The 27,872-nt window shown below is 55.8% G+C and overlaps 2 protein-coding genes across 5 annotated transcripts; both read left to right on the top strand.

The window, feature by feature from the left end:
* The first annotated feature begins 201 nt into the window (after positions 1–201).
* Positions 202–5,603, top strand: LOC114503026 (CMRF35-like molecule 7). The gene is made up of 3 exons (XM_028520374.2): positions 202–314; positions 1,316–1,648; positions 5,059–5,603. Exons 1-3 carry the CDS (start codon positions 275–277, stop codon positions 5,238–5,240), a joined length of 555 nt encoding a protein of 184 aa, XP_028376175.1. The 5' UTR covers positions 202–274; the 3' UTR covers positions 5,241–5,603.
* A 787-nt stretch (positions 5,604–6,390) lies between these two features.
* On the top strand, positions 6,391–23,561 carry LOC114503886 (CMRF35-like molecule 5). Of its 4 annotated transcripts, none has more exons than XM_036034089.1 (6): positions 6,391–6,674; positions 9,407–9,748; positions 17,009–17,341; positions 19,901–20,233; positions 21,468–21,570; positions 22,670–23,561. In XM_036034089.1, the coding sequence occupies exons 1-6, from the start codon at positions 6,635–6,637 to the stop codon at positions 22,812–22,814; spliced, it is 1,296 nt and encodes a 431-aa protein (XP_035889982.1). In that variant the 5' UTR covers positions 6,391–6,634; the 3' UTR covers positions 22,815–23,561. The 4 variants fall into 4 exon arrangements, with proteins under 4 accessions (XP_035889982.1, XP_035889984.1, XP_035889983.1 ...); XM_036034090.1 differs by having other exon boundaries at positions 6,392–6,674; positions 21,507–21,570; XM_036034091.1 differs by lacking the exon at positions 17,009–17,341.
* Positions 23,562–27,872: the final 4,311 nt, after the last annotated feature.

Below are 27,872 nucleotides of genomic sequence, written 5' to 3'. Positions count from 1 at the left end.
TCACAAGGGTGAGTGGAGCCCTGGCCAGGCCTGGACGCTTTGCTTCCCCCAAATCATTGAAGACACATCAGTGGTACACTCATAAGTGATGACACTGCTTTCGTCCTAATGAATGAAACAAGGAAGTAACCGAGGACAAAAAAGAAGGAAGTAGAGGAGGGAGACAAATGTAATGATTCAGACAAATCAAAGCCACTTTCCCTCTGGGCTCCGTTCAGTCCTGGAGGTCGCTGGCGTCTGAGGGTCCCCAGGGAGAGAACGGGGCGCCAGGACCATGTGGCTGCTCCCACCTCTGCTCCTGCTCCTCATCCCAGGTGAGTGGGGCGGGGCTTTGGGAACCAGAATGACTGAGGTGGAATAAGAAGCCTAAGAGTCTGTCCAGGGTCAAGGGCCCTGCTCTCCTCCTGGCCGAAGGCCCCACTACGTCCCAGGGTCTGTCACTGAGGCCTGGTGACTGTTGTCCTGTTTCATTGTGTTCAGTGTCGTTTCTCTTACAGTAAAGAAACGTGTCTCTGAATCCTGACTCTTTCAAAGATGAGGAAATTTTTAAAAAGAACCAGAACGTATATGATGAGGAAAGCTTTGCTCAGTCCACCTGCCTTCCTGTAAAGCCACAGCGGCCAGGGCCCTGTGGGTCGGCAGGAGAGACAAGGGGTCAATGGGGTCAGAACGGACAGTCCGTAAAGAACTCCCACATTTAGTTTTTGACAAAGAAATCAAAGTAATTCGGTGGAGAGAATGGGATCGTGTGACGTGGGTTCCACAGTTGGTGTCACCACCCAGGTCAGTTTCAAAGACGCTCCTGTTGGGGGGGCATCTGGACCCACTGGGGCCATCAGTACCACCTGGGCCATCCTCTGCACAGCCAGGTGCGGCGGGTGCCCCAGCCGGGCCTCCGAGGTCACGGGCACAGGTCAGGCACGACCCCCTTCCTATGGACATGGGTCCTTGCTGCTTCCTCCCCAGGAGACCAGTTTAACACAGACGTGGGCGCCAGGGACACTGAGGGGACATGGGGATTTCTTGCCCACGGGGAGGTGGAGGGGTGAATTGTCAGAAGCTGTTACTGCCCAGTGTCCACATCGTGTCTCTGAGATCTGGGGCTGTGCTCTTAGGGGATTTGGAGGCGGCTGTGGCACAGTGGAAGTTTGAAGGACAAAGGTCTGTCTTGAGGAAGGTAGTGCTTCCCTAGACTCTATGCCTCTCACCGGGCATGTGGACTTACTGGAGCTGTCACCGTGCAGGAGGTTGCGGCTCTGTCTTCAGTGTGGGGGTCAGGGCAGAGGTGACAGGCACATGGGTTTGTGTTTTCCAGGCTCATCAGCTGTCATCACGGGTCCAGAAGAAGTGAGTGGCCCTGAGGGGAGCTCGCTGACCGTGCAGTGTCGCTATGACCCAGGGTGGGAGAAGCATGTGAAGTACTGGTGTCGAGGAGCTGCGTGGAGTGAATGCGACATCCTTGTTAGAACCACGGGATCAGAGTGGGGGGTGAAGGAGGACCGTGTGTTCATCAGGGACAATCAGACCACCCACACGATCACTGTGACCATGGAGAAGCTGAGGCAGGAGGATACAGACACTTACTGGTGTGGGATTGAAAAAAGCGGATCTGACCATGGCGTCACAGTTAAAGTGGCTGTTGGCCCAGGTAAGAGTGTGTGTGTGTGACTGTGTGAGTTTAGGGCCTGCTCTGTCCTGGTCCCTGAGGTCCCTGTCAGGGACTGTGCTCACTCAGAGGGAACTGTCCCAGAGGGTGGTTGAGTCCTGAGGGCTCATGGGCCCCGCTGCTCACCTGGGCTCGGAGGGGCAGGGAGTCTCTTAGCAGCTCTTGGGCTCCAGGGGCTCCTCCAGGACAGGGCCAGGCCTCTCTGGGCAACTGAGTTTCTCCGCCCAGCTCCAGGCCTGACCTGTTACCCAGAGAGATCACAGTGACGGCCCCCGGTTCAGCCTGGGGGCCAGAGGGACCCTCCCTGGTGAGACCCAGAGATCCCAGTTTTTTCCAGTGCTGTCCTGGGACCTCTGGCGTCCAGAGGAAATACTCCTTTCCAGCACTTTCTCGCCTGTATGGTTTCTTTTGAGAAATCAGCTGATAGTCTTATGGGAACTGCTTTGTAGGTAACTGTCTCTTTACCTGCGGTCTTTACCTGTGTCCCTGCGGTCTGTGGAGTTTGGAGTCGGGACTCATAGCTGCTGATCCCGTCCCTGGTTCCATACCTGATCTCTGGGGCAAAGAGGCCCCGCACCGTGGGGGGAGCAGTGGCTAACCCCCAGGGTCTAGCAAGTCCTCCGAGTCAAAGGGCTGTTGCATTCTATCAAATCCTCTTTATGTGTCTATTCCAATGACCACATGATTGATCCTTTTTACGTTGTTAATGTGGTATACTCATTACACTCTTGATTTTGTAATGGCCCGACAATTTTGTGTCCTTGGCATAAACCGGACTTGGTGATAATTCATTATGCTTCTTCTGTGTCCCTGGGCTCATCTTGCTGAGGTTTTGTTTCAGACCCTTGTGCTCATGCTCACGGGCGATGTTTGTCCATAGTATTTATTTCCTGCCCACGCTGGTCAGCTTGGGCAGCAAGATTATGCTGTTCTCACTCCCTGCCCTTGGGCTTGCATCTTCTTTTTCTGCTTCAGAAGTTTTTGTATGATAAACATTCCTTCCTTAAATGTTTAGGAAACTCTTTTTTTAAGTATATTGTATTGATTATGCTACTACAGCTGTCCCATTTTTTCCCTCCCCTTTATCACTCTCTGCCCTGCATCCCCCCCCACCCACTTCCCCCACCTTAGTTCATGTCCATGGGTCATGCACAGAAGTTCTTTGCTTCCATTTCCTATACTATTCTTAACCTCCCCCTGCCTGTTTTGTACCTGCCATCTATGCTACTTACTCCTGTACCTTTTCCCCTTCTCTCCCCTTCCCTCTCCCACTGATCACCCTCCACGTGATCTCCATTTCTGTGACTCTGTTCCTGCTCTACTTGTTTGCTTAGTTTGTCTTTCTTTTCTTTTCCTTTTTTAGGTTCAGTTGTTGATAGTTGTGAATTTGTTGTTATTTTACTGTTTGTAGTTTTGGTCTTCTTCTTTTTGTTAGATAAGTCCCTTTAACATTTCATATAATAAGGACTTGGGGAAGATGAACTCTGTCAACTTGACCTTATCTGGGAAGCACTTTATCTGCCCTTCCATTCTAAATGAAAGCTTTGCTGGATAGAGCAATCTGGGATATAGGTCCCTGCCTCTCATGGCTTCAAGTACTTCTTTCCAGCGCTTTCTCACCTGTACAGTTTCTTTTGAGAAATCAGCTGTTAGTCTTATGGGAACTGCTTTGTAGGTAACTGCCTCTTTTTCTCTTGCTGCTTTTAAGATTCTCTCTTATCTTTAATCTTGGATAATGTAATTATGATGTGCCTTGGTTTGTGCTTCCTTGGGTTCAGATTCTTTGGGTCTCTCTGAGTTTTCTGGACTCCCTGGAAGTCTATTTCCTTTGCCAGATTGGGGAAGTTCTTGTTCATTATTTTTTCAAAAACTTTTCAATTTCTTGCTCTTCCTCTTCTCCTGCTGGCATGCCTATGACTCAGATATTAGAATGTTTAAAGCTGTCCTGGAGGTTCCTAAGCCTCTACTAATTTTTTTTGAATTCTTGTTTCTTCATTCTGTTCTGGTTGAATGTTTATTCTTCTTTCTGCTCCAAATCGTTGATCTGAGTCCCAGTTTCCTTCCTTTCACTCTTGGTTCCCCATATATTTTTCTTTGTTTCATTTCACAGAGGCTTCACTTTTTCCTGTATTTTCCCACCATACTCAACCATTTGTGTGAGCATCCTGATCACCACTGTTTTGAACTCTGCATGAAATAGGTTGGCTATTTCTATGTCACTTAGTTCTTTTCTGGAGTTTTGCTCTATTCTTTCACTAGGGCCATATTTTTTTTTGTCTTGGCCCAACTGTTATGTTGTAAAGGTGCAACCCTGGGTATTTACCAGGGCGGGGCAACCACATCACTGTGTTGGGAGGCTGTGTGTGGGGGAGGGGTCTGCGAGGGAACAATGTCCGTAGGTCACTTGCCTGACTCTGGTCCCGCTTTCAGTCACTTCCCCTGATACCCACAAGCAAATTGGGCCCTTCTGGTGCTGATTCCCAGGTGGGTGGGTTTGTGTACATTCAAGGACCCTGTGGGTCTCTCCAACCAACTCTCCTGTGAGGCTGGGAGTTTCTCCTGCCACCACAGCCACACGAGTCTTTACAGCCAGAGGTTTTGAGGCTTTCTTTTCTGGCCCTGGAACCCTGGCTTGTGTGGTGTGACTTGCTCCCAGTTTACTTCCTGGTTTATTGGTGCACAAGTGTGAGACCTCCCGGTCCTCCAGCCACCACCTTGCCATGTGTCCTCTCCACCCAGCTGTCTGTCTCTGCCCCACCTACCAGTCTGGATGCATGTTTCTTCTTTAACTCTTTGGTTGTTGGACTTGCATACTGTTCAATTTTCGGGGAGCTCTGGGTGGTTTTTCTTTTTAAACTTGTTGCTGTCCTTCTTCTGGTTATGCAAGGGGGCACAGTGTGTCTACCTATGCCTCCCTGTTGGCTGGCATCCAGGAAACTATTAAAGCTGCATAGACCTGGCATTTTCTTTTTGGGAGGACTTTAATGATGGATTTGGTTCATTTAGATAGTTGCAGGATTATTTGTGTTTTCTATTTCTTTTTGTGCTAATTCTGGTCCATTATTTTGGTAGGAATTAGTTATTGCATCTTAGTCTCAACTACCTTGACATAAACTTGTTTCGATATCCTTTTATTTTCTTTTCCTCTTCTTATATTATCTTCCTTTGTCTTTTTTAATATACATGCAAGGTGTGTGGTGGGTCCCCCTTCATTCCCATTATGGGGTGTTTTGAGCTTGTCTCTTCATGTCATGAGCATCTTGCTGGGGCATTAAAAAGAAAATAGGAGTTGGTGGTTTGGTGGGTCTTCTCTGTTGTGTGTGTATTTCCTGCTCCATTCATTTTTGCTCCTTCCTTCACCGTCTCCTCCCCTCTACTCTCTCCTGGGGCAGTGGTGGCGCAGTGCCGCTACGACCAGCGGTGGGAGGCGCACGTGCAGCGGTGGTGTGAGGGCGCCGAGGGGAGCGGCTGCACCGTCCTCGTGCACAGCCCCGGCCCGGAGGCGAAGGGGAAGAGGAGCGCTGTGTACCTCAGGCCGGAGGAGCGCGTGTTCACCGTGGCCGTGCACGACTAACCACCCACCTGAGAGAACACGCATGCATGTCTCTGAGTTGCTGCCCTGCGTTCTGCAGCGAGACCACCCTGCCCACACCCAGAGGCTGGCCCTTGAGCTGAAGACTTGAACTAAGGATTCCTGCCTAACACCCTGCCTTGCTGCTCCCAGGGCACCTTTGAAAATAACCACTGAGTTGAACCCGAGAAAAGTTAATGACCTTCACCCCCACCATTGCATAAGTAACAGGTGCTTGCTACCCTGCTCTGTCCTTTGCTCCCTGGGACCTGGGACAGAGGACGGCCCTTTGCCTGGTTAATTGCCATCTCCCCATCACCTCATTCCCAGATCTGTAAGTAATAAATCTTGTGACTCTGCCTCCTCTGTGTGCGTGTATTGAAATGCTGCCTTCGATCAAAAGGACCTCGTGAGCTTCAGCTCCCCAAGGTCGGAGCTGGGAGGCGGAGGGAGCTGCCTGAGGCTCTGGTGGCTGGTGTGCAGCCTTCATCTGGCAGGGCCTGGTCAGCAAACCAGTCCATGTGCCGGCTCTGCTCCCGGCCGCCACGGAGGCGCCCGGGCACGATGTTGCAGCCATCTGCATAGGGTGTGGGGCGGGGAGCCAGAGCTGACCCCGAGGTCCACGTTACAGTGACATTGGTCCAAGTGAAGCTCTTCCCTCCTGTATCATGTAGACATGGTACTGGGGATGGGAGGTCTCGGGGTCCCTGTCTCTCTTCCTAAACAATGTGCCTGAGACCCTGTGTTTGAAGGGGAGGGAGAGTGTGTGTGAGTGTGTGTGAATGTGTGAGAACAAAAGGAGGTCACTATTTTGGCTCCTGAGAGCAGGACGGACTGGGCTTGGGTGCTTCAGAGAGACTTGGGTCAGGGAGGAGGCTGTCTGGAGGGGCAGGAGACACGGTGGGAGGGGGTCTGAGCCCCCTGTGGAGGGGCTGCCTGGAGATAGTTTGGGGACAGGACTGTTCCTGCTGCCAGGCTGGTTGTCAGCCCTCAGTGCTGTGACCTCCCCAAAGTGGGAGCGCCTCCCCTGCTCCCTGGGCCCCGAGCTCTGGGCTCCTCTGTATGGCCCCACCGGACATCCTGTCCCGAGTGCCTGTGACACCTTCTCAGCTCCGTGCACTCCCGTGGGCAAGCAGAGCCCTGGCCAGGCCTGGATGCATTGCTTCACCCAAGTCATTGAGACACATCTGTCATACACTCGTCAATGAGGACATCGCTTCTCTGCTACTTGGTGAAATTAGGAAGGAACTGAAGACATCAAATAAAGGAAGTGGAGGAGAAAGACAAAAACCAATGATTTGGACAAAGCAGAGGCAGTTTCCCTCTGGGCTCCGTTCAAGTCCTTGGAGGACATTGGCGCTTAATGGTCCCCAGGGAGAGAAGGCGGCGCCAGGACCATGTGGCTGCTCCCACCTCTGCTCCTGCTCCTCATCCCAGGTCAGTGGGCGGGGCTGCAGGAATGGGCATCACTGGGGCTGGGCAGGACCCAGAGAGGGTCAGTCCTGGGGGAGGGACGTGTCCAGCCCAGCAGCGGACCCTCTGAGTGGGAGGAAACCGAGGGCCTGCTGAGTGCCCGCTGCTCTGTCGGGGGGGAAAGGGGCAGAAGCTCCCCTGTCGGGGCCGCGTCCCCCCACCCCCGGCTCTGCCCCCCACACACAGGGGGAGGAACCCAGGAGCCAGTCCCACCCTGGGGACTTTCAGGGGCTCAGGTGCTGGGGCTGCAGCTCACACCCTCTCAGCCAGGGAGGGGCTCAGGGACCCGGGTTGTTTCAGAGCCTCCTCGGCTGCTGGTGCCTTGTAGCCAGAGCCGAGCCCCCTTCCCTAAAGCGCTCAGAGAACCGGGAGGGGACAGGTAGTGAAGCCAGGGTGACAGGCTCTCTGGACTGTCGCTCCACCCGGCTCACTGCCTGCCTGAGCTTCTGCTCGGGACAGAGCAAAGACAGGACCGTCGTCAGTGTGGTCGGTTATGTGTCAGAGACGCATGGAGTGGGGTCAGAGGGAAGCAAGACCAGAAGTGAGAAGGTGCCTGTTCTGGGCCCAGTGTCAGCCCCCGGGCACAGCTGGGGCTTGATGCTCAGAGAGGCCCGGGTCCCGGGGGCAGGGCCACCTGGCTGCCCAACTCTGCTGCTTCCACCCTCCCAGGTGGGCGCCCCGGGGACCGGAACCCTGGTGCTCGGGGCTAGGTTCCCCTGGGTCCACCTGGGCCACCCCGAGACCCTCCCCGCCTCTAGGCCTTACACTCACTCCATCTGCAGAGTCCCTGCTGCCGTGGGAGGGGCGTGTCCCAGACGGGGGCTGGCTGGTGTCTGTGACAGACTGCTGTGCTGTTTAAGCTCGATTTATGGTTGTAGTGCTTTCTTTTTCTATGTAGTCAAAAGATTTGAACATTTCTCTTCTAATCATTTTCTTCCCTCACCGGTCATGTAAGACGTGTGTGTTTAACTTTCGAACATGTGCAAACGTTTAAGCTCTTGGTTTGTACCTCAGCTGAATTTGGTTCAGAGACACATGCAGTGATTTCAGTCTTGGAATGTTTAGGGAGCTGCTTCTGCCAGACCTCGGCAATGCTCCGTGTCTGCCCGCGCTCTGTGCGCTTTTACAAAAATGTTGAAGTTGTCGGACATACTTCTTCCCGTGCACTTCCGGTTTCCTCCCACACATCTGGAGGGGAAACAAAAAACCCCGGAATTTATAAACGACCGCGTGTTTATCCTTACATGTTAAAAGTAAAACTTCTGTCACCATCGAAGCCCTTTCCATCTGATGCCATGCACCTGTCCAGGCGTTTTTCCCACTTGGACCAAAGCGTTTTTGAACTCATCAACTTGAGGCCTTTTTGTGTACAGCCATGTTTTGTTTCACCTCTTCCACATTGACCAAACCTTTACCGTTGACGATTTTTTTCATCTGGGGAGACCACAGCAAAGTGCTCAGGGAGAGATCAGGTGACTAGGGAGCGTGGGGCACAAGGTCATGCGGTTTTTGGTCGAAACTGCGGAGCACTCAGCACGGTGCGGGCAGGTGCGCTCACAAATCACCCATCATGATGGGCAAACGTGTGGACGAGAGTCCGCAAAAAGGTTCACTGACGCCGAACGCAGCCTCTCACAGCAACGCCAGCTGCTGCACTGGTCCAGGTGGGCTCCTAGAGCGCCCCCTAGCGGGCAAGCCCGGACCACAAAAGGCTGGCCCTCCAAAGATAACTCCACTTTATTTTAGGGCCCACGGGTATACAGAAACATTCACACTTACTGGTCTTTGGCAGCAAATAATCATGCAAGTCTATCATGTTTGTGAACCAGTTCTCCTTGGGTTCATATCGTAAAGAATTTTTGATGACTATCTCATTAATTTATTTCCCTTGCTCTGAGTACCTTCAGGAAAAAGACTCCATGGAAAATACTGGGCGGGCTGGTGTCCTTGTAGGCTGTTTGTTTGAAGACAGGAGGCAACGAGGCTTGTCGGTTTGCTCATGTTTTAACTCTTTCTTGGATCCTTTTCATTAAGTTTAAGAAAAATCTTACAAGACACAAGAGGTCCGAGCCCAGGTGTTTTTATCTTGCACTGACGTTGACGACCATTCGGTGGAGAAAATGGGATCTTGTGACGTGGGTTCCCCAGTTGGTGTCACCACTTTGGTGAATTTCAAAGCTGCTCCCACAGGGGGCGGAGCTCACGATGGACCCACTGGGGCCATCAGCACCACATGGGCTGTCCTCTGCACAGCCGGGTGTGGTGGGTGCCCCAGACCGGCCTCCGAGGTCACGGGCACAGGTCAGGCCCGACCACCCTCCTGTGGACATGGGTCCTCTGCTGCTTCCTCCCCAGGAGACCAGTTTAACACAGACATGGGCGCCAGGGACCCTGAGGGGACATGGGGATTTCTTGCCACGGGAGGGGGAGGGGTGAATTGTCAGAAGCTGTTACTGCCCAGTGTCCACATCGTGTCTCTGAGATCTGGGGCTGTGCTCTTAGGGGATTTGGAGGCGGCTGTGACGCAGTGGAAGTTTGAAGGACAAAGGTCTGTCTTGAGGAAGGTGATGCTTCCCTGGACTCTGTGCCTTTCCCTGGGCACGTGGACTTACTGGGGCTGTCACCGTGCAGGAGGCTGTGGCCCTGCCCTCTGGTAGATGGTGAGGAATGTGACAGGTACATGGGTTTGTTTCCAGGCTCATCAGATCTGTCAGCTGTCATCATGGGTCCTGGAGAAGCGAGTGGCCCTGAGCGGGGCTCGCTGACCGTGCAGTGTCGCTATGACCCAGGGTGGGAGCCCTACCTGAAGTACTGGTGTCAAGGAGCTGAATTCAGGAACTGCAGGATCCTTGTTGGAACCACAGGATCAGAGCAGGAGGTGAAGGAGGACCGTGTGTCCATCAGGGACAATCAGACCAGCCGCATGTTCACCGTGACCATGGAGAACCTGACACGGGAGGATGCAGACACTTACTGGTGTGGGATTGAGAGAATTGGAGCTGACCCTAACGTCCAAGTTAAAGTGGCCGTTGGCCCAGGTAAGAGAGAGAGTGTGTGTGTGGCTGTGTGGCTTCAGGGCCTGCTCTGTCCTGGTCCCTGAGGTCCCTGTCCAGGGACTGTGCTCACTCAGAGGGAAATGTCCCAGAGGGTGGTTGAGTCCTGAGGGTTCATGGGCCCTGCTGCTCACATGGGCTCGGAGGGGCAGGGCATCCCTTAGCAGCTCTTGAGCTCCGAGGGCTCCTCCAGGACAGGGCCAGGCCTCTCTGGGCAACTGAGTTTCTCCGCCCAGCTCCGGGCCTGACCTGTTGCCCAGAGAGATCACGTTGATGGTCCCCAGTTCAGCCTGGGGGCCATAGGGACCCTCCTTGGTGGGACCCAGAGACCTGAATTCCTTCCACTGCTGTCCTGGGACCTGTGGTGTCCAGGTGTCCTCACTTTTAGTGTGGTTTTTGGCCGGGACTCATAGGTGCTGGTCCCATCCCAGGTGCCACAGCTGGCAGCCTATGGCCCATCTCCTGAGGTCCGCAGAGGCCTCCACAGTCAGACCGTTGCATTCTGGGAGCCTGGCGTCCCATCCTGAGCTGTGTGTGCCCCTGGGCTGTACACGGTGGCTTCCTCAGGCCTTCCCGATGCAGATGGTGCTGGGAGCACCGGGCTCTGAACAAGCTCATCTGATGGGCTCTGCTTCTGCTGACCCTCGGACAGCGGCGCCAGCTCACCGGGCACTTCTGGGGGCAGCTGGGGGACACACTCCACAGAGCCCCCACCACACTGGACCCGGGGGGGCCGTTACAGTCACAGAGTGTGGCCCATTCATTGCTTGTGGATTCCTGGCCACGTTCCTGACAAGGAACTACTTTAGTTGCAGAATCTTAATAACGTGTGCGATGTAGAGGCGCATCCTGAACATGGGGATTCTGTTAAGGGCTGGTGCCGACCTTGGGGGTCCCAGACCTCGGGAGTGGGGGCCACCAGGTGGCCCACTTCTGCTTGCGTCCTCGCTGGGTAAAGTAGACGTGGAGGCGTTGGCAGAGGCCCTGTCATAACAGAGAGTGCTCAGCCTCCAGCTGAAGTCCACCTGCCCTTGACCTGAGGCAGTCCTGGGCCCCCTCGCCCTTCCAGGCTGACTCCATGTCCCTCTCGGACCAGCGTCCAGACACAGCACCTTCTGAGGCCCTGAGTCTGCCAGAGGCCAAGGGGATAGGAGCGGTCCAGGCTCCCGGCCCTGTCCCATGGCCCCGCTCCAGGCTCCTGAGCCAGGGCAGCCCCCACGCCTCCAGGCTGAGAGCCCTGTGCAGGGCCGGGGGAGGGGGCAGGCAGGGTGGAGTGTAACCTGTTCTGTGTGTCAAGCAACAACTACAGTGTTGACCACCTCCACCCCCACCACCACGTCCACAGTGCCGGTCACCACCGAGGTCCCTACAAGCTCCCGGAATACGAGCAGCCTGCACCCCGAAGGCAGGTAAGTCAGCTCGGATGCTGCTGTTCCCTGAGGCCCACTTGTCCCAGACTTCTCCAATGGGGAGACTGTTTGTAGCCCCTGTCCCAGCCAGGGTGCAGGGGCCCTTGCCACCTGCTCTTGGGGGGCACAGGGTCTGTGGTGACCGCCTCCTGGGCCTGCCCCTTGGAGCTGAGGGCATTGGGAGGTGTGTTCTCCCTCATTCATCCGTCCCACTGTACCGAGTGAAGTCCTGTGTCACCAGCACTGTGGTGAGTCTGGTCACATAGACGGGGAATGTCCCTGTGGATCTGAGAGTGTGGGACATGGACGAGCAGGTGTCAGGGCAGAGGGCGTGTTGGGTGTGGGGACTCGGGGGTCATGGGGACACAAGGATGGCTCTTGGCCCAAACCCTGGGAGCACAGGGAGGGCCTGGGAAGCCCTGTCTCCCCAGTGACTGCTATGGCAACAGCGGTGACAGTGACTGTCCCCTGTGTCTCCTGAGCACCTGGCAGCTCTCACAGGGCTTTCCTGTCCCTTGTCCTGTTCATGCTTTGACCCGCCGATGACCCCTCCTGAGGAGGAAGGGCAGATACCCCTGTTCCCCTTCCACAGAGGGAGACCCCGAGCCTGGCTGCTGCCCCCCAGCGCCCTGCCCGCCCCGAAGCTCAGGGGCTTTCTGGACGCTGAGCCGCCCCTTCCCTCCCACCCCCACCTCGGCCTCTGGGCTTCGTGTCTGCCCCTGCTGCCCCCTCCTGCTGCCGGGCCTTCCCGCCCCGTCCCTGCAGGACCTGCCCCGTCTCTCCACCCAGAGACCCCTTGTCCCCTCTCCCCTTTGCCCTCTGTGTTGACAGTTGCTTTCCTTTGGCTTGGTTTTAATACATAAAAGTAAAAAGTTTTTAAATTTAATGAATGAAAATCAGATGTAAGTACCACTTAGGGTCTTTGATCAGCGTTGCATGGGTCACTCACTCATTTCCGGAGTGAGTAACTGTGGAGCACCCCCTTGTCTGTCACTGATTTAGGGAACACAGGGGATGGGGGATGAAGAACATGATCAGGGGTCTGCCCTCCAGGCACTTACAATGGAGAGATAATTATCGTGTCACAGAGTTAATTAATTAATTGATAGATGAGTACGCTGTGTAAAGTTCAGGGAACAGGGACGCGTGAGAGACGCCCCCACATCAGTCAGCTCGGGCGCTGTGATGCAGCGCCCCAGGCTGGGCGATGGGGACAGCTGACCGTCTCTGTGACGATTCAGGGGCCAGACGTCCGCGTCCCTGGGTCGCAGGGCTGGCTTCTCCCGAGGCCTCTGTCCTGGGCTTGGGGACGGCCGGCTTCTCCCGTGTCTTCCCAGGGTTTCCCCTGTGAGAGTCTGTGTTGTAATTTCTTCTTCCTCGTATAAGGTCCCCCAGCATTTCCCCACCAGTAGAACACCCAAGGGCGAGAACAGTAAGGATGAGGGAAGAGAGGCGGGGGAGGTGGGGGCCAGTGTCCCTGGGGCCTCACGTGGGTTATTGGAACCCACAACCTGGAGAGGTCAGCTGGGGAGAGAACCTGGGGAGGCAGCTCACTTCTGTCACTGCGTCCCCGCAGGGCCCTGCTCAGCAGCGTCCACTTCCTGCTCCTGGTTTTCCTGAAGCTGCCGGTGTTCCTGAGCATGCTGGGGGCCGTGCTCTGGGTGAGCCGGCCTCAGGGGGGCCCTGAGGTGGGCGGCGGGCCGCCCCGTTCTGAGAACCAGTAGCCCCCATGGCCATTGACGTCTTGTGTGAACGAAAGAGCCTCAAGCGGAAGGAAAAGCACTTTCGTTATGAAATGACTGTGGTCAGCAGGGCCGATGCTTCTGGAAGCAATGCAGGACCTACGACCCAGGACGCAGGAAGCAGTCCCTAGCACCCAGAGCCATGATGCGGGGCCTGTGGGCCTGGCTCTGGGGTCCCCTTCTCCACTGCCCAGGTCCTCCCTTCCTGAGGCCACAGCGCAGCAGGAGGCACAGACAGATCAGCAGGACAAGGGCCCGTCCCTGGGACCCAAGGCCTTGGGGCCAGGTCTGATGTGAACCCCGAGAGCCCCTGCTCGGCATGGACCTACCCTGCGTTGGATGGGGTTCAGGGCTCCCACCCACATGGGATCACAATTCTTCCAACGGTTACAAACACAGAACTCTTCAAACATTGAAAAAAATCACAAACATTTATTTTTAAAAAGAAGGAGGCAAAACTGATATGGAGGAGGAGCATGTAGGTAACAAGGAGCGGGGGGGACCTTCTGCAGGAAGGGCAGGTGCAGGACCGTCCCTCCGGAGGTGGTTAGAAGGAGCAGTGTGCCCGGCGCAGTGGGTCTGCCCAGAGCCCCAGCCCCCAGAGAAACACGCAGAGAGGTGGGGAGAGCCACCCAGGTCACAGCGGGGCTGAGGGAAAAGGCCGCTTCTCCTTCCTTCTCCTGTCACCACCTGGGGCTCTGCTTTAGACAGACTTGGGGCTGGAAGGAGGCCGTCCTGAGGGAGGGATGGGGGACAGGGTGGGAGGGGGGCTGAGCTTCCCTGGGGTGGGGCAGCCTGGAGGCAGGTGGGACGGGACACTTCCCGCTGCCAGGCTGGGTGTCAGCCCTGAGCACCGCGTCCTTCCTGAGTGCACACCCAGCGCGTCTCCCTCGCTCCCTGGGACCCGAGCTCTGAGCTCCGCTGTCAGGCTGTGACGTCCGTCCCACCCCGTGTGCTGGTGCCACCTTCTTAGCTCCTCGCAGGCACAGACGGGCGGAGCCCTGGCCTGGCCTGGACGCTTTGCTTCCCCAAAGCCTTGGACACACACCAGGCTTACACTTGTCCAGGAGGACACTGGCTGTCTGCAGCTAATGAAATGAGGAAGTAACCGAGGACAACAAATACGGGAAGTGGAGGAGAGAGATAAAACCCAAAGATTTGGACAAAGCGAAGGCAGTTTCCCTCTAGACTCCGTTCAGTCCCTGGAGGTCACTGGCCTCTGATGGTCCCCAGGGAGAGAAGGCGGCGCCAGGACCATGTGGCTGCTCCCACCTCTGCTCCTGCTCCTCATCCCAGGTCAGTGGGCGGGGCTGCAGGAATGGGCAGGACTGAGGCTGGGCGGGACCCAGAGAGGGTCAGTCGGGGGGGGGGGGGGGGGGGGGGGGGGGGGGAAGGGACGCGTCCAGCCCAGCAGCGGACCCTCTGAGTGGGAGGAAACCGAGGGCCTGCTGAGTGCCCGCTGCTCTGTCGGGGGGGGAAAGGGGCAGAAGCTCCCCTGTCGGGGCCGCGTCCCTCCACCCCCCCCCCCCCCCGCCCCGGCTCTGCCCCCCACACACAGGGGGAGGAACCCAGGAGCCAGTCCCACCCTGGGACCTTCAGGGGCTCAGGTGCTGGGGCTGCAGCTCACACCCTCTCAGCCAGGGAGGGGCTCAGGGACCCGGGTTGTTTCAGAGCCTCCTCGGCTGCTGGTGCCTTGTAGCCAGAGCCGAGCCCCCTCCCCTAAAGCGCTCAGAGAACCGGGAGGGGACAGGTAGTGAAGCCAGGGTGACAGGCTTTCTGGACTGTCGCTCCACCTGGCTCACTGCCTGCCTGAGCTTCTGCTCGGGACAGAGCAAAGATGGGACCATTGTCAGTGTGGTCGGTTAGGTGTCAGAGACACATGCAGTGGGGTCACAAGGAGGCAAGACCAGAGGTGAGAAGGTGCCTGTTCTGGGCCCAGTGTCAGCCCCCCGGGGAACAGCTGGTGCTTGATGCTCAGAGAGGCCTGGGTCCCGGGGGGTCCCGGCTGGCTGCCCAGCTCTGCTGCTTCCCGCCCTCCCAGGTGAGCGCCCCGGGGACCGGAACCTTGGTGCTCGGGGCTGAGTTCCCCTGGGTCCACCTGGGCCACCCCGAGACCCTCCCCGCCTCTAGGCCTTACACTCACTCCATCTGCAGAGTCCCTGCTGCCGTGGGAGGGGCGTGTCCCAGACGGGGGCTGGCTGGTGTCTGCGACAGACTGCTGAGCTGCTTAAGCTCCGCCCCCGATTTACATTTGTAGTGTTTTCTCTTTCTGTTTAGTCAAAAGATTTAAATGTTTCTATTCTAATCATTTTCTTCCCTCACCGGTCATGTAAGACGTGTGTGTTTAACTTGTGAACATGTGCAAACATTTAAGCTCTTGGCTTCTGCCTCAGCTGAACTGGGCTCAGAGACACACACAATGATTTCAGTCTTGGAGTGTTTAGGGACCTGCTTCTGCCAGACCTCGGCAATGCTCCCTGTCTGCCCGTGTTCTCTGAGTGAGTTTTAAAAAGTGTCTGATGACGCTTAACTCAGTTGTCCCATGCACTTCCACTTTCATCCCAAACATACAAGAGGGAAACAGAAAAAATTTACTTATAAAAAATTGTGTATTTATCCTCACATGTTTAAACCTCAGCCACCATCCAAGTCCTCTCCATCTGATGCAACGCACCTGTCGGGACATTTTTCCCACGGCTCAGAATATTTTTGAAGTCATCGATCTTGATGCCCTTTAGTGCTTCTGCCGGTTTTTGTTTCACCTCTTTGACATCGATGAAATGTTGACCCTTGAGGAATTTTTTTCATCCAGACAACAGGCGGCCAGGGAGCGATCTGGTGCAGAAGGAGCCTGAGGCACAGGCTTCAGGCCGTTCCCACTCACACCTGCTGAACACACCTGCGGTGTGGGCCGGGCACTCGGACATCGCCCGTGGTGAGACGGGCGAACGTGCTGAGCATCTTCAAAAAAAAATTCACCGAAGCTGAGTGCAGCCTCTCGCAAAAACCCCAGCCAGGACGCCGAGCAGACGGCTGCCCACCATGCTCGTCTGGTGGAGGAACCTGAGTCACAAGGGCCCACCTACCGGAAGATAATTTTGCCTTTTTGTGGTTCTCCATCAGATACTGCACCATTCGTGCTTACTGATCACTGGCAGCAAATACATCATCAGAGTCTATTGTTTTTGGAACCAGTCTGCTTGGTTCATAAACGTAAAGAATTTTTTATGGATATCTCATTAATTTATTTCCCTTGCTCTGAGTGCTTCAGGGAAGAGGTCACATGGGAAATACTGGGGGGCTGGTGTCCCGTGTGGGCTGTTTATTTGAAGACGGGAGGCAATAAGGCTTGTCGGTTTGCTCATGTTTTAACTCTTGCATAATTATGTTCATTAAGTTTAAGAAAATCCTTACAAGACACAAGAGGTCTTGTGTTACAAGACACAAGATAAAACCACCGAGCCCAGGTGGTTTTATCTTGCACTGAAGTTGACGACCATTCAATGGAGAAAATGGGATCCTGTGACGTGGGTTCCCCAGTTGGTGTCACCACTTTGGTCAATAACAAAGGCACTCCCGTGGGGGGCGGGGCTCACAATGGACCCACCGGGGCCATCAGCACCACCTGGGCCGTCCTCTGCACAGCCAGGTGCGGCGGGTGCCCCAGCCGGGCCTCCGAGGTCACGGGCACAGGTCGGGCCCGACCCCCCTCCTGTGGACGTGGGTCCTCTGCTGCTTCCTCCCCAGGAGACCAGTTTAACACAGACGTGGGCGCCAGGGACCCTGAGGGGACATGGGGATTTCTTGCCACGGGGAGGGGGAGGGGTAAATTGTCAGAAGCTGTTACTGCTCAGTGTCCACATCGTGTCTCTGAGATCTGGGGCTGTGCTCTCAGGGGATTTGGAGGCGGCTGTGACGCAGTGGAATTTGAAGGACAAAGGTCTGTCTTGAGGAAGGCAATTCTTCCCTGGACTCTGTGCCTCTCCCTAGGCATGTGGAGTTACTGGAGCTGTCACCGTGCAGGAGGCTGCAGCTCTGTCTTCAGTGTGGGGGTCAGGGCCCAGGTGACAGGCACATGGGTTTGTATTTTCCAGGCTCATCAGGTGTCATCATGGGTCCAGAAGAAGCGAGAGGCCCTGAGCGGGGCTCACTGACCGTGCAGTGTCGCTATGACCGAGGGTGGGAGACCCACGTGAAGTTCTGGTGTCGAGGAGCTGAATTCAGGAAATGCACCATCCTTGTTGGAACCACGGGATCAGAGCAGCAGGTGAAGAAGGACCGTGTGTCCATCAGGGACAATCAGAAGAGAAGGACCTTCACCGTGACCATGGAGAAGCTCAGGCAGGAGGATGCAGACACTTACTGGTGTGGGTTTGAGAAAAATGAATCTAATCCTGGGGTCCCAGTTAGAGTGACCGTTGACCCAGGTAAGAGAGAGAGTGTGTGTGTGGCTGTGTGACTTCAGGGCCTGCTCTGTCCTGGTCTCTGAGGTCCCTGTCAGGGACTGTGCTCACTCAGAGGGAACTGTCCCAGAGGGTGGTTGAGTCCTGAGGGCTCATGGGACTTGCCGCTCTCATGGGTTTGGAGTGGCAGGGCGTCCCTTAGCGGCACTCGAGGTGAGGGACTGTCACTCAGGAGGTGGTTAGAATGAGCAGTGTCCCTGGCTCCAGCTCACACCCTCAGTCAGGGTGGGGCTCAGGGACCCGGGTTGTTTCAGAGCCTCCTCGGCTGCTGGTGCCTTGTAGCCAGAGCCGAGCCCCCTTCCCTAAAGCGCTCAGAGAACCGGGAGGGGACAGGCAGTGAAGCCAGGGTGACAGGCTCTCTGGACTGTCGCTCCACCTGGCTCACCTGCCTGCCTGAGCTTCTGCTCGGGACAGAGCAAAGACGGGACCATCGTCAGTGCGGTCGGTGTGATGTCGGAGATGCATGCAGTGGGGTCACAAGGAGGCAAGACCAGAGGTGAGAAGGTGCCTGTTCTGGGCCCAGTGTCAGCCCCTGGGCACAGCTGGGGCTTGATGCTCAGGGAGGCCCGGGTCCAGGGGGGCAGGGCCACCTGGCTGCCCAGCTCTGCTGCTTCCCACCCTCCCAGGTGAGCGCCCCGGGAACCGGGACCTTGGTGCTCGGGGCTGGGTTCCCCTGGGTCCACCTGGGCCACCCTGAGACCCTCCCCACCTCTAGGCCTTACACTCACTGCATCTGCAGAGTCCCTGCTGCCGTGGGAGGGGCGTGTCCCAGACGGGGGCTGGCTGGTGTCTGCGACAGACCGCTGTGCTGCTTAAGCTCCGCCCCCGATTTCTATCTGTAGTGCTTTCTCTTTCTGTTTAGTCAGAAGGGGTGAACATTTTCATTCTAATCGTTTTCTTCACTCATTGGTCATGTAAGACGTGTGTGTTTAACTTGCGAACATGTGCAAATGTTTAAGTTCTTCATTTCATTTCTACCTCAGCTGAACTGGGCTCAGAGACACATGCAGTGATTTCAGTCTTGGAGCGTTTAGGGAGCTGCTTCTGCCAGACCTCGGCAATGCTCCGTGTCTGCCCGTGTTCTATGCGCTTTTACAAAAACGTGGAAGCTGTGGGACACACTTGTTCCCATGCACTTCCGGTTTCCTCCCACACATCTGAAGGGGAAACAAAAAATCCCCAGAATTGATTTATAAATGATTGTGTATTTATTGTTACATGTTTAAACTTCAGTCTCCTTCAAATTACTCTCCATCTGATGCAATACACCTATTGAGACATTTTTTCCACGGCTCAAAACGGTTTTTGAACTCGCCAATGTTGATGCCTTTTAGTGCTTCTGCCATTTTTTGTTTCTCCTGTTTCATATCAATAAAGTATTTACCCATCATGAAGTGGGCAAACGTGTTGAAAGAGTCTTCAAAAAAAAAATTCACTGATGCGGAATGCAGCCTCTCACAACAACGCCGGCTGGGGCACTGGTCCAGATGGGCTCCCAGAGCACCCCCTAGCGGGGGAAGCTGTGCCCTACAAGGGGCCCGCCCCCCAGAAGATAACTCCGGTTGTTCTGGGTGCCCCCTCACACACTGCAGCATTCACACCCCCTGGGCTTTGGCAGCAAATAAATCATCAGAGTCTGTCATTTTTGTGACCAGTCTGCCTTTGGTTCATAAGCTTAAAGGATTTTAGATGGAAGTCTCACTTAATTTATTTCCTTTGCTCTGAGTGCTTCAGGGAAAAGGTCACATGGGAAATACTGGGTGGGCTGGTGTCCTTGCAGGTTGTTTGAAGACAGGAGGTAATAAGGCTTGTCAGTTTTCTCACTTTTTAACTCTTGCCTGAAATTTTTCATTAAATTTAAGAAAAATCTTACAAGACACAAGAGGTGCGAGCCCAGGTGTTTTTATCTTAAACTGATATTGACAACCATTCGGTGGAGAAAATGGGATGAGCGACAGGGTTCCATAGTTGGTGTCATTGCTTTGGTCAGTTTCAAAGCTGCTCCCACAGGGGGCGGGGCTCACGATGGACCCACCGGGGCCATCAGCACCACCTGGGCCGTCCTCTGCACAGCCAGGTGCGGCGGGTGCCCCAGCCGGGCCTCCGAGGTCACGGGCACAGGTCAGGCCCGACCCCCCTCCTGTGGACATGGGTCCTCTGCTGCTTCCTCCCCAGGAGACCAGTTTAACACAGACGTGGGCGCCAGGGACCCTGAGGGGACATGGGGATTTCTTGCCACGGGGAGGGGGAGGGGTGAATTGTCAGAAGCTGTTACTGCCCAGTGTCCACATCGTGTCTCTGAGATCTGGGGCTGTGCTCTCAGGGGATTTGGAGGCGGCTGTGACGCAGTGGAAGTTTGAAGGACAAAGGTCTGTCTTGAGGAAGGTGATGACTCCCTGGACTCTGTGCCTCTCACCGGGCACGTGGACTTACTGGAGTTGTCACCGTGCAGGAGGCTGCGGCTCTGTCTTCAGTGTGGGGGTCAGGGCCCAGGTGACAGGCACATGGGTTTGTGTTTTCCAGGCTCATCAGCTGTCATCACGGGTCCAGGAGAAGCGAGAGGCCCTGAGCAGGGCTCGCTGACCGTGCAGTGTCGCTATGTCCCAGGGTGGGAGAAGCACGTGAAGTACTGGTGTCGAGGATCTGATTTCAGTATCTGTAGGATCCTTGTTAGAACCGCGGGATCAGAGCAGGAGGTGAAGAGGAACCGTTTGTCCATCAGGGACAATCAGACCAGCCGTGTGTTCACCATGACCATGGAGAAGCTCAGGCGGGAGGATGCAGACACTTATTGGTGTATGATTGAGAGAGTCGGATCTGATCATGGCGTCCCAGTTAAAGTGACCGTTGGCCCAGGTAAGAGAGTGTGTGTGTGTGGCTGTGTGACTTCAGGGCCTGCTCTGTCCTGGTCCCTGGAGGTCCCTGTCAGGGACTGTGCTCACTCAGAGGGAACTGTCCCAGAGGGTGGTTGAGTCCTGAGGGCTCATGGGCCCCGCTGCTCATGTGGGCTCGGAGGGGCAGGGCTTCTCTTAGCGGCTCTCAGGCTCCGGGGGCTCCTCCCGGACGGGGCCAGGCCTCTCTGGGCAACCGAGTTTCTCCACCCAGCTCCGGGCCTGACCTGTTGCCCAGAGAGATCACAGTGATGGCCCCCGGTTCAGCCTGGGGGCCATAGGGACCCTCCCTGGTGGGACCCAGAGATCCCAGAGATCCCAGTTCCTTCCAGTGCTGTCCTGGGACCTCTGGTGTCCAGGTGTCCCTGCGGTCTGTGGAGTTTGGAGTCGGGACTCACAGCTGCGATCCCGTCCCTGGTTCCACAGTTGGGGTGCTGTCCCCAGTGCCTGAGGTCCGCAGAGGCCTCCACAGTCAGACCATTGCATTCTGGGAGCCTGGCATCCCATCCTGAGCTGTGTGTGCCCCTGGGCTGTACACGGTGGCTTCCTCAGGCCTTCCCGATGCAGATGGTGCTGGGAGCACCGGGCTCTGAACAAGCTCACCTGATGGGCTCTGCTTCTGCTGACCCTCGGACAGCCGGCGCCAGCTCACCGGGCACTTCTGGGGGCAGCTGGGGGACTCACTCCACAGAGCCCCCACCACACTGCAACCTGGGGGGACTGTTACAGCTGCAGAGTGTGGCACAGTCGTTGTCCTATGGATTCCTGACCGAGTGTCCAAGCAGGACCTATCTTAGTTGTAGAAACGTAATAACGTGTCCGATGTAGAGGCTCCTCCTGAACATCGTGGTTTTGTTCAGGGCTGGTCTTGACCTTGGAGTCTCTTGGGTATATTACCCCCCAGGCAGCCCCCTCCTGCCCCGTCCATAGTGGATAAATCAGACAGGGGAGAATTGGGCCTGAGCTGTGTCCCATGCAGCATGCCCTCTCGGACAAGCGCCCAGACGCAGCACCTTCTGAGGCCCTGAGTCTGCCAGAGGCCAAGGGGATAGGAGCGGTCTGGGCTCTGGGCCCCTCCCATGGCCCCGCTCCAGGCTCCTGAGTCAGGGCAGCCCCCACGCCTCCAGGCTGAGAGCCACGTGCAGGGCTGAGGGAGGGGGCAGGCAGGGTGGAGTGTAACCTGTTCTGTGTCCAAGCAGCCACTACAGTGTTGACCACCATCCCCACCACGTTCACAGTGCCGGTCACCACCGAGGTCCCTACAAGCTCCCCAACTGTGAGCAGCCTGCACCCCGAAGGCAGGTAAGTCCCGCTCTCACAGGACTTTATTGTCCGTTGTCCTGTTCATGCTTTGACCCGCCGATGACCCCTCCTGAGGAGGAAGGGCAGATACCCCTGTTCCCCTTCCACAGAGGGAGACCCCGAGCCTGGCTGCTGCCCCCCAGCGCCCTGCCCGCCCCGCAGCTCAGGGGCTTTCTGGACGCTGAGCGCCCCTTCCCTCCCACCCCCCGCTTCGGCCTCTGGGCTTCGTGTCTGCCCCTGCTGCGCCCTCCTGCTGCCGGGCCTTCCCGCCCTGTCCCTGTGGGACCTCCCCGTCTCTCCACCCCGGGACTCCTCTGTCCCCTCTCCCCTTTGCCCTCTGTGTTGACAGTTGCTTTCCCTTGACCTGGTTTTAATACATAAAAGCTAGGAGATTTTTAATTTCATGAATCAAAATGAGATGTAAGTACCACTTAGGGTCTTTGATCAGCGTTGCATGGGTCATTCATTTCCGGAGTGAGTAACTGTGGAGCACCCCCAGGTCTGTCACTGATTTAGGGAACACAGGGGATGGGGGATGAAGAACATGATCAGGGGTCTGCCCTCCAGGCACTTACAATGGAGAGATAATTATCGTGTCACAGAGTTAATTAATTAATTGATAGATGAGTACGCTGTGTAAAGTTCAGGGAACAGGGACACGTGAGAGACGCCCCGCATGTCAGCTCGGGCGCCGTGACGCAGCGCCCCAGGCTGGGTGGCGGGGACAGCTGACCGTCTCGGTGACGATTCAGGGGCCAGACGTCTGCATCCCTGGGTCGCAGAGCTGGCTTCTCCTGAGGCCTCTGTCCGGGGCTTGGGGACGGCCAGCTTCTCCCCATGTCTTCCCAGGGTTTCCCCTGTGACAGTCTGTGTCCTAATCTCCTCCTCCTCTTATAAGGACCCCCTCATTTCCCCGCCAGTAGAACACCCAAGGGTGACAACAGTAAGGATGAGGGAAGAGAGGCAGGGGAGGCGGGGGCCAGTGTCCCTGGGGCCCAGGCCTGCCCGCACATGGGCTATTGGAACCCACAACCTGGGAGCCGTGAGCTGGGAAGAGGGTCCGGCGAGGCAGCTCACTTCTGTCACTGTGTCCCCACAGGGCCCTGCTCAGCAGCGTCCACTTCCTGCTCCTGGTCTTCCTGAAGCTGCCGGTGTTCCTGAGCATGCTGGGGGCCGTGCTCTGGGTGAACCGGCCTCAGGGGGGCTCTGAGGGGGGCGGGCCCCCCCGTTCTGAGAACCAGTAGCCCCCATGGCCATTGACGTCTTGTGTGAACGAAAGAGCCTCAAGCGGAAGGAAAAGCACTTTTGTTATGAAATGACCGTGGTCAGCAGGGCCGGTGTTCTGGAGGCAGCGTGGCCCTGTCTCAGGACGCAGGACTCAGTCTGTGGGCGCCCAGAGCCGTGATGCTGGGCCTCTGGGCCCGGCTCTGGGGTCCCCTTCTCCACTCCCAGGTCCTTCCTTCTTGCTGAGGCCACAGCGCAGCAGGAGGGACAAAGAGATCAGCAGGAGAAGAGTCCATCCCCGGGGCCCAAGGCCTTGAGTACCAGGTCTGATCTCAGCCCCGAGAGCCCCGGCCCGGCATAGACTGACTCTCATTCGGACAGGGTTCAGGGCTCTTGCCCACTTGGGGGTCACAAGTCTTGACCCGGAGTAGAAAAGCGGAACCAGACACCAATGACGTGCCCACCAGCAGTGAAGGCCTGAATGCTCGGCGAGCAGGAGTGCTCTGGAGTCCTTCTCCTGCTGCTTTTTGCCTCTTGTGAGGAAGGACGCTCTGGCGCCAGCTCCGTCTGTCATCTCCCGGATGTGCACGTGGGATCTTGAAACTGATTTCACATCCTCATGTGGTCTCCGCAACCCTTCTTGTCAACATACGTAAACGTTCTTGTTTTGATATATTCCATGTGGCTGCCTGTGTTGTTTTGGGGCCACGTGGATACCCATATATTTTGTGAACTGTGACATGATCTGCCAGACTCTGGCGCTAAGACAGACCTGGCAGCCGTGAACCCAGGGAGGCCGGGAGGGACGAGCCTGGAGGCGGGTCCTTACCCTCTCAAGAGCGGGACTGGGGTTGCTCCCGTGGTCAGATGGAAGCTTTTGCTGGTGGGTAACTGGGGAGGAGGGAGGGCGGAGGAGGGAGGAGGGAGCTGCTTCATGAAGACAACACGATGCACGAACTCTTCCTCTCAAGTTCCCTCCTGAACTTGAACATCTGGCAGCTTCCAGACCAAAACAAGAGGCCACTAGAGCAAAGGCACAGCCGACCAGGCCAGTGGAACAGCAGGAGCCGGGCCAGAAGTGATGGTGCGGGACATGGTGAGGGGAGACCCAATCCTTGGGGGACCCTGCTCACCGCACTCGGGCTTCGACGCCCATGCCCAGCTGCCCTCACCTGAACACCCTCTGCACTGTGCTTGGGCCCTGGGTGCCCCCAGGGGCATCTTTATTTTTTTTTTAACCGCCCGTCGACTCTGTGCCGCACACAATGAGGACTCGGTGTCGCGTCCTCTGCCCGAGCTCGTCTTCCCAGCCCCGACTGTCAGACTTTTGCGCTGATGGTGCTGATAGAAAAAAAGTGTTTCTCTTCCGGAAACACTTCCCACGGTAGTTCAGTCTCTTTCCTATTGTTAAATATAGTCACCGTTCATGGTAGCTTTTTTTTTTTCCATGATTTCATCTATTTCCTTGTTGGGAAAATTTCAACATGATATTTTTCTGTTTTCCAAGGGCTCACAGGTGCCGTACTTCACATGTGCTTGCGTACGTAGGAGTGTTCCTTGCCAAACACAACAATCCTGGGAGTAAAACTCCCAGAGTGCCCCGCCCTTCCTGGGACCCTGTGGCGTGTCCTTCACGTCTCCTGGGACGCGGCACAGCCGCAGCAGCTGAGGCTGCCGCCCTTCCCTTCACGCATGCGGCTTTACTCCTTCTGGTTTGACATCTTTTCTGCTGTGAGCACGGAAGATTGTATCTTTATCTTGGAACCTCTGTAACTTCAGATTATTCTAGGTGTGGATCATTAGGACCTTTCCCTGCCAGCCCCCGGCCCCCCAAGACACTGTGTGGATTTTTAACAGCAGATTAAAAGATTTATTTTAGGATAATTTTTCATTAAATGCAATTATTTTTACTTTGGGCTGATTTTTTTTCTCTTCTGAGGGAACAGGCAGCCGTGTTTGTGGAATGCCCTTTCTCTGTCTCCGTGCCCGGGTCAGCCTCTCCAAACGCTTTTCTATGCCGTTGACTCGAACGTCCCCCGATGTCATTTCCACAGGTCGCAACCTTTGTGCGTTTGCAGCCATGTTTGTGTGAGGTCACATGCTCATCCCCCTGTTCTTCCTTCCCAGCCGTGCCGTCCCTTTTCTGCTCCTTTCTTTCCTGAGACCTGCCCGCCTGCTTGCTCTCTCCACTTTGTACAGCACGCCCCTTAGCCTTCAGACAAATCCACTGTCCGTCATTTCCTTGGGACCCAGTGGAACCATTTACATGAGCCTATGTTTCTCTGGGCATTTCCTCTCGTCATGTATGTTTTTACTTGCTCGTTGCTGGTATGCTTTTCTTTTCTTTTAACCCCTAAGCGACTGAAGATGCTACTTCTTTTTTGAATAAAAGGGTTTTTTTTTTTTGCCAAAGCCTGGAATGGGGAGGAGAGGAGGCTGGGAGGGGCCAGGAGCCTGTCTGTTCCCAGCATGCACAGGAGCGCCTGCTTGGGACGCTCTCCTTTGCGGTTTATTGCTCCTCCCGTCACCTCTGTTTCCCCCGCATCCCCCCGCACCCACAGCAACGCCCTCTATGTGGGGTGCAGGCCAGTTCAGTCGGCTAGGCCAGTGCTACGATCAGACTTGGGAGGGTGAAAAGCTGACGATACGCAATGTTGTGGGCGGGGTCGGCGTGGATTCGCGCCTGTGGACAACAGCAGAAAGCTTTGTACGCTCTCTCGTGCTCTCCGCCCACACTGGAAAACGCACAGACCCACAATCCGATGTACAGGGATTTGTCCTTGAGACGCAGTCACGCACGTGTATCAGCCGCACCTGCAAAGATCTTCCTTACAGAATTGCATGCAGCTGCAAAAAAACTGAAAACACCTTAAATGCCCACCCAGAGGGAAAGACTTAGACAAATCATAACACGCAGATATCACGGAATGCTATGAAGCCATTAAAAGCAAAAATCTACAGGCGTGGCTACGGAGTGATTTTGAAAGCACACTGGGTGGAGGTAGGCAAGCTACAGAGCGATACCCATAAGGTGCCGCTTTTCCTGGAGGAGAGGAAAGAATACACACACACACACACACACACACACAGATGCACAGAATTTCTTCAAAGGACCCACAGACACGCACAGGAACCTACTAGCCACAGCACCCAGACCGGGTGAGCTGGGAAGGAGAGAGAGAGTTCGGATCCGAAATTGAGAGACTCACCGAGGGTCACGCAGCTAAAAGGCAGCAAAAGAAAACTTCTAGCGGCACCTCACGAATCACTTTTGGGGGGATAACTTTCTCTCAAGGTCATGTTGAAAAGGCAATTTTAGATAGACTGTCACAAAGAGTAATGAAACCCACAGACTATGGATGTGAGTTCTGGTACGTTTTCATGTTCTGAAACCCAAGGTTTAAACTGGGGGGACAGTCCAGCGTAAGAGAAGCTCGTGGCCTGACAACCCCTCTGCTTCTGGCGAACTTCCTTCCGCCCTGACGTCTCCACCAGGGGTGATTGCTTCACACCTTGTGCAGAAAACCGCCCCACCTCGGGGGAGGGGGCGTGGCCACGCACACACCCAAACACGCACGGACCCCCAGAAAAGACGGAGCCTCCTCACGCAGCAAAAAATGAACCAGCGCGAAGTTTATTTACTGAGACGCCCAACTAAGAACCTGTTTGACAACAGAATCCCAGAATCGCAGGGCTTTCTCCTTCAACGACTCCAAGTGCTCGGATAAAGCATTTCAAATGTGTGTCTGCCTTTGTCCGTCCCCCGTGGCTGCTTCATGGGATTGGTTCTATTTTTGGCCAGGTACTTCCAAGTTACCTTTCGATACACTGAAATATCTCTGCCCTTGAGACTCTAGGCTCCTCATTCAACCACACAGGGGAAAGGGGAGGCTTGAGGGTGGTTTGTCAAGTTCTGGGTGCCGAAGCAATGGAGACCGCTCAGGAGCATGTGACCAACAGGGGCAACCACTCGAGGCCTCTGGGGCCTGAGGAGGGCAGACCAAGAGCTGGGGTTCAGAAGGAGAAAACCTCCCCCGCCCCCCGGAGTGGACTGTAGGGAACCGATCAGCACGGCAACGGTGAATGTAGCCCAGTATTGATCCGGAAAACCAGCCAATACGAGGCGGCACACAGGAGCCAGGTGTGCAGATCAGCTTTCCCTGGGGAACCAGGCCCCCATCGTGCCCAGGCTGCTATGAGACTCGCTTTTGCTAAAACTCCCTCACCCTGAGTGAGACTGCACACGTTTAATTAATGTGTATCTCTGCAGCACCCCCCCAAGTCTGTGCTAAGCCATCCCAAGGACGAAATGTAACCACATCAATCATTTTGATCAGTCCCTTGCATTTGCAGCATTTTTTTTCTTTGTTATCTGTAAGAAGTAATCACTTAAAGTAAACCTAAGGGTAATGAATGATACACCTTCTTTGATGTAATGGGACTGGAAAGCAATAAAAGCCTGTCCAGGCAAGGGCCGAGGCGCTCTCTCCCCTTGAGACAGTGGCCGTGCCGTCCCTTTTGCTCCCCAGCACGTCTGCCGTCCGTGTGAATTTGTGTACGGCACCCACGACCCACAGACTCCGGCAGGCCGGAGTCTGCACCGGTGGCCCCAGCCTCACTTTGCGTCCCACCCAGAGACAGAGCCGGCGTCCTGGAGGCACGCCCCGTGCAGCGCTCCGGGGCTCTGCACTTAGGAGGTCTCCCTGCTCGGTGTAATGCTTGTTGTCGCCGTCTCGAAAGTCTTAATATTCTGGAACAAGAGCACTTCCATCTGCCCTGGGCCCCGGAAGTCCCCGGACTTGTCCAGATAAGGCAAAGTCAGGCCTGTCCCGCACGAGACGGCTCATGTCGGCCACAGGAAGTTAGCGACTCATAAAGGGCAGGACTTGCTGGAAAACGCAGGCAGAACTGAGCGCAGGCTGGTCGGGGCCCCGCCGGGATTTGGAGAAGGACGGGGCAGGCCTGCCCGCTGTGGCTGAGAACGGGAGGGGCCCGCTGCTGCCGCGGAAGGGAAGCGGAAACTGCAGGCTCAGAGGTTCAGCACTGTTTTCCCCTGACCACACGATGATGCGAAACCG

The sequence above is a fragment of the Phyllostomus discolor genome, chromosome 8 (assembly GCF_004126475.2).
Source record: "Phyllostomus discolor isolate MPI-MPIP mPhyDis1 chromosome 8, mPhyDis1.pri.v3, whole genome shotgun sequence".
NCBI classification, from domain to species: Eukaryota; Metazoa; Chordata; class Mammalia; order Chiroptera; family Phyllostomidae; genus Phyllostomus; species Phyllostomus discolor.
The sequence above is the reverse complement of the archived record's forward strand: the minus strand, read 5'-3'. Positions and strand labels throughout refer to the sequence as shown.

What these genes read in the sequence shown, in the direction of transcription:
- LOC114503886 (XM_036034089.1), top strand. Translation starts at nt 6,635, where the DNA reads ATGTGGCTGCTCCCACCTCTGCTCCTGCTCCTCATCCCAG. An exon ending in TAGAGTGACCGTTGACCCAG is followed by an intron (nt 17,342 to 19,900) that starts GTAAGAGAGAGA and finishes TGTGTTTTCCAG; the next exon opens with GCTCATCAGCTGTCATCACG. An exon ending in TAAAGTGACCGTTGGCCCAG is followed by an intron (nt 20,234 to 21,467) that starts GTAAGAGAGTGT and finishes GTGTCCAAGCAG; the next exon opens with CCACTACAGTGTTGACCACC.
- LOC114503026 (XM_028520374.2), top strand. Translation starts at nt 275, where the DNA reads ATGTGGCTGCTCCCACCTCTGCTCCTGCTCCTCATCCCAG. An exon ending in GCTCCTGCTCCTCATCCCAG is followed by an intron (nt 315 to 1,315) that starts GTGAGTGGGGCG and finishes TGTGTTTTCCAG; the next exon opens with GCTCATCAGCTGTCATCACG. An exon ending in TAAAGTGGCTGTTGGCCCAG is followed by an intron (nt 1,649 to 5,058) that starts GTAAGAGTGTGT and finishes CTCCTGGGGCAG; the next exon opens with TGGTGGCGCAGTGCCGCTAC.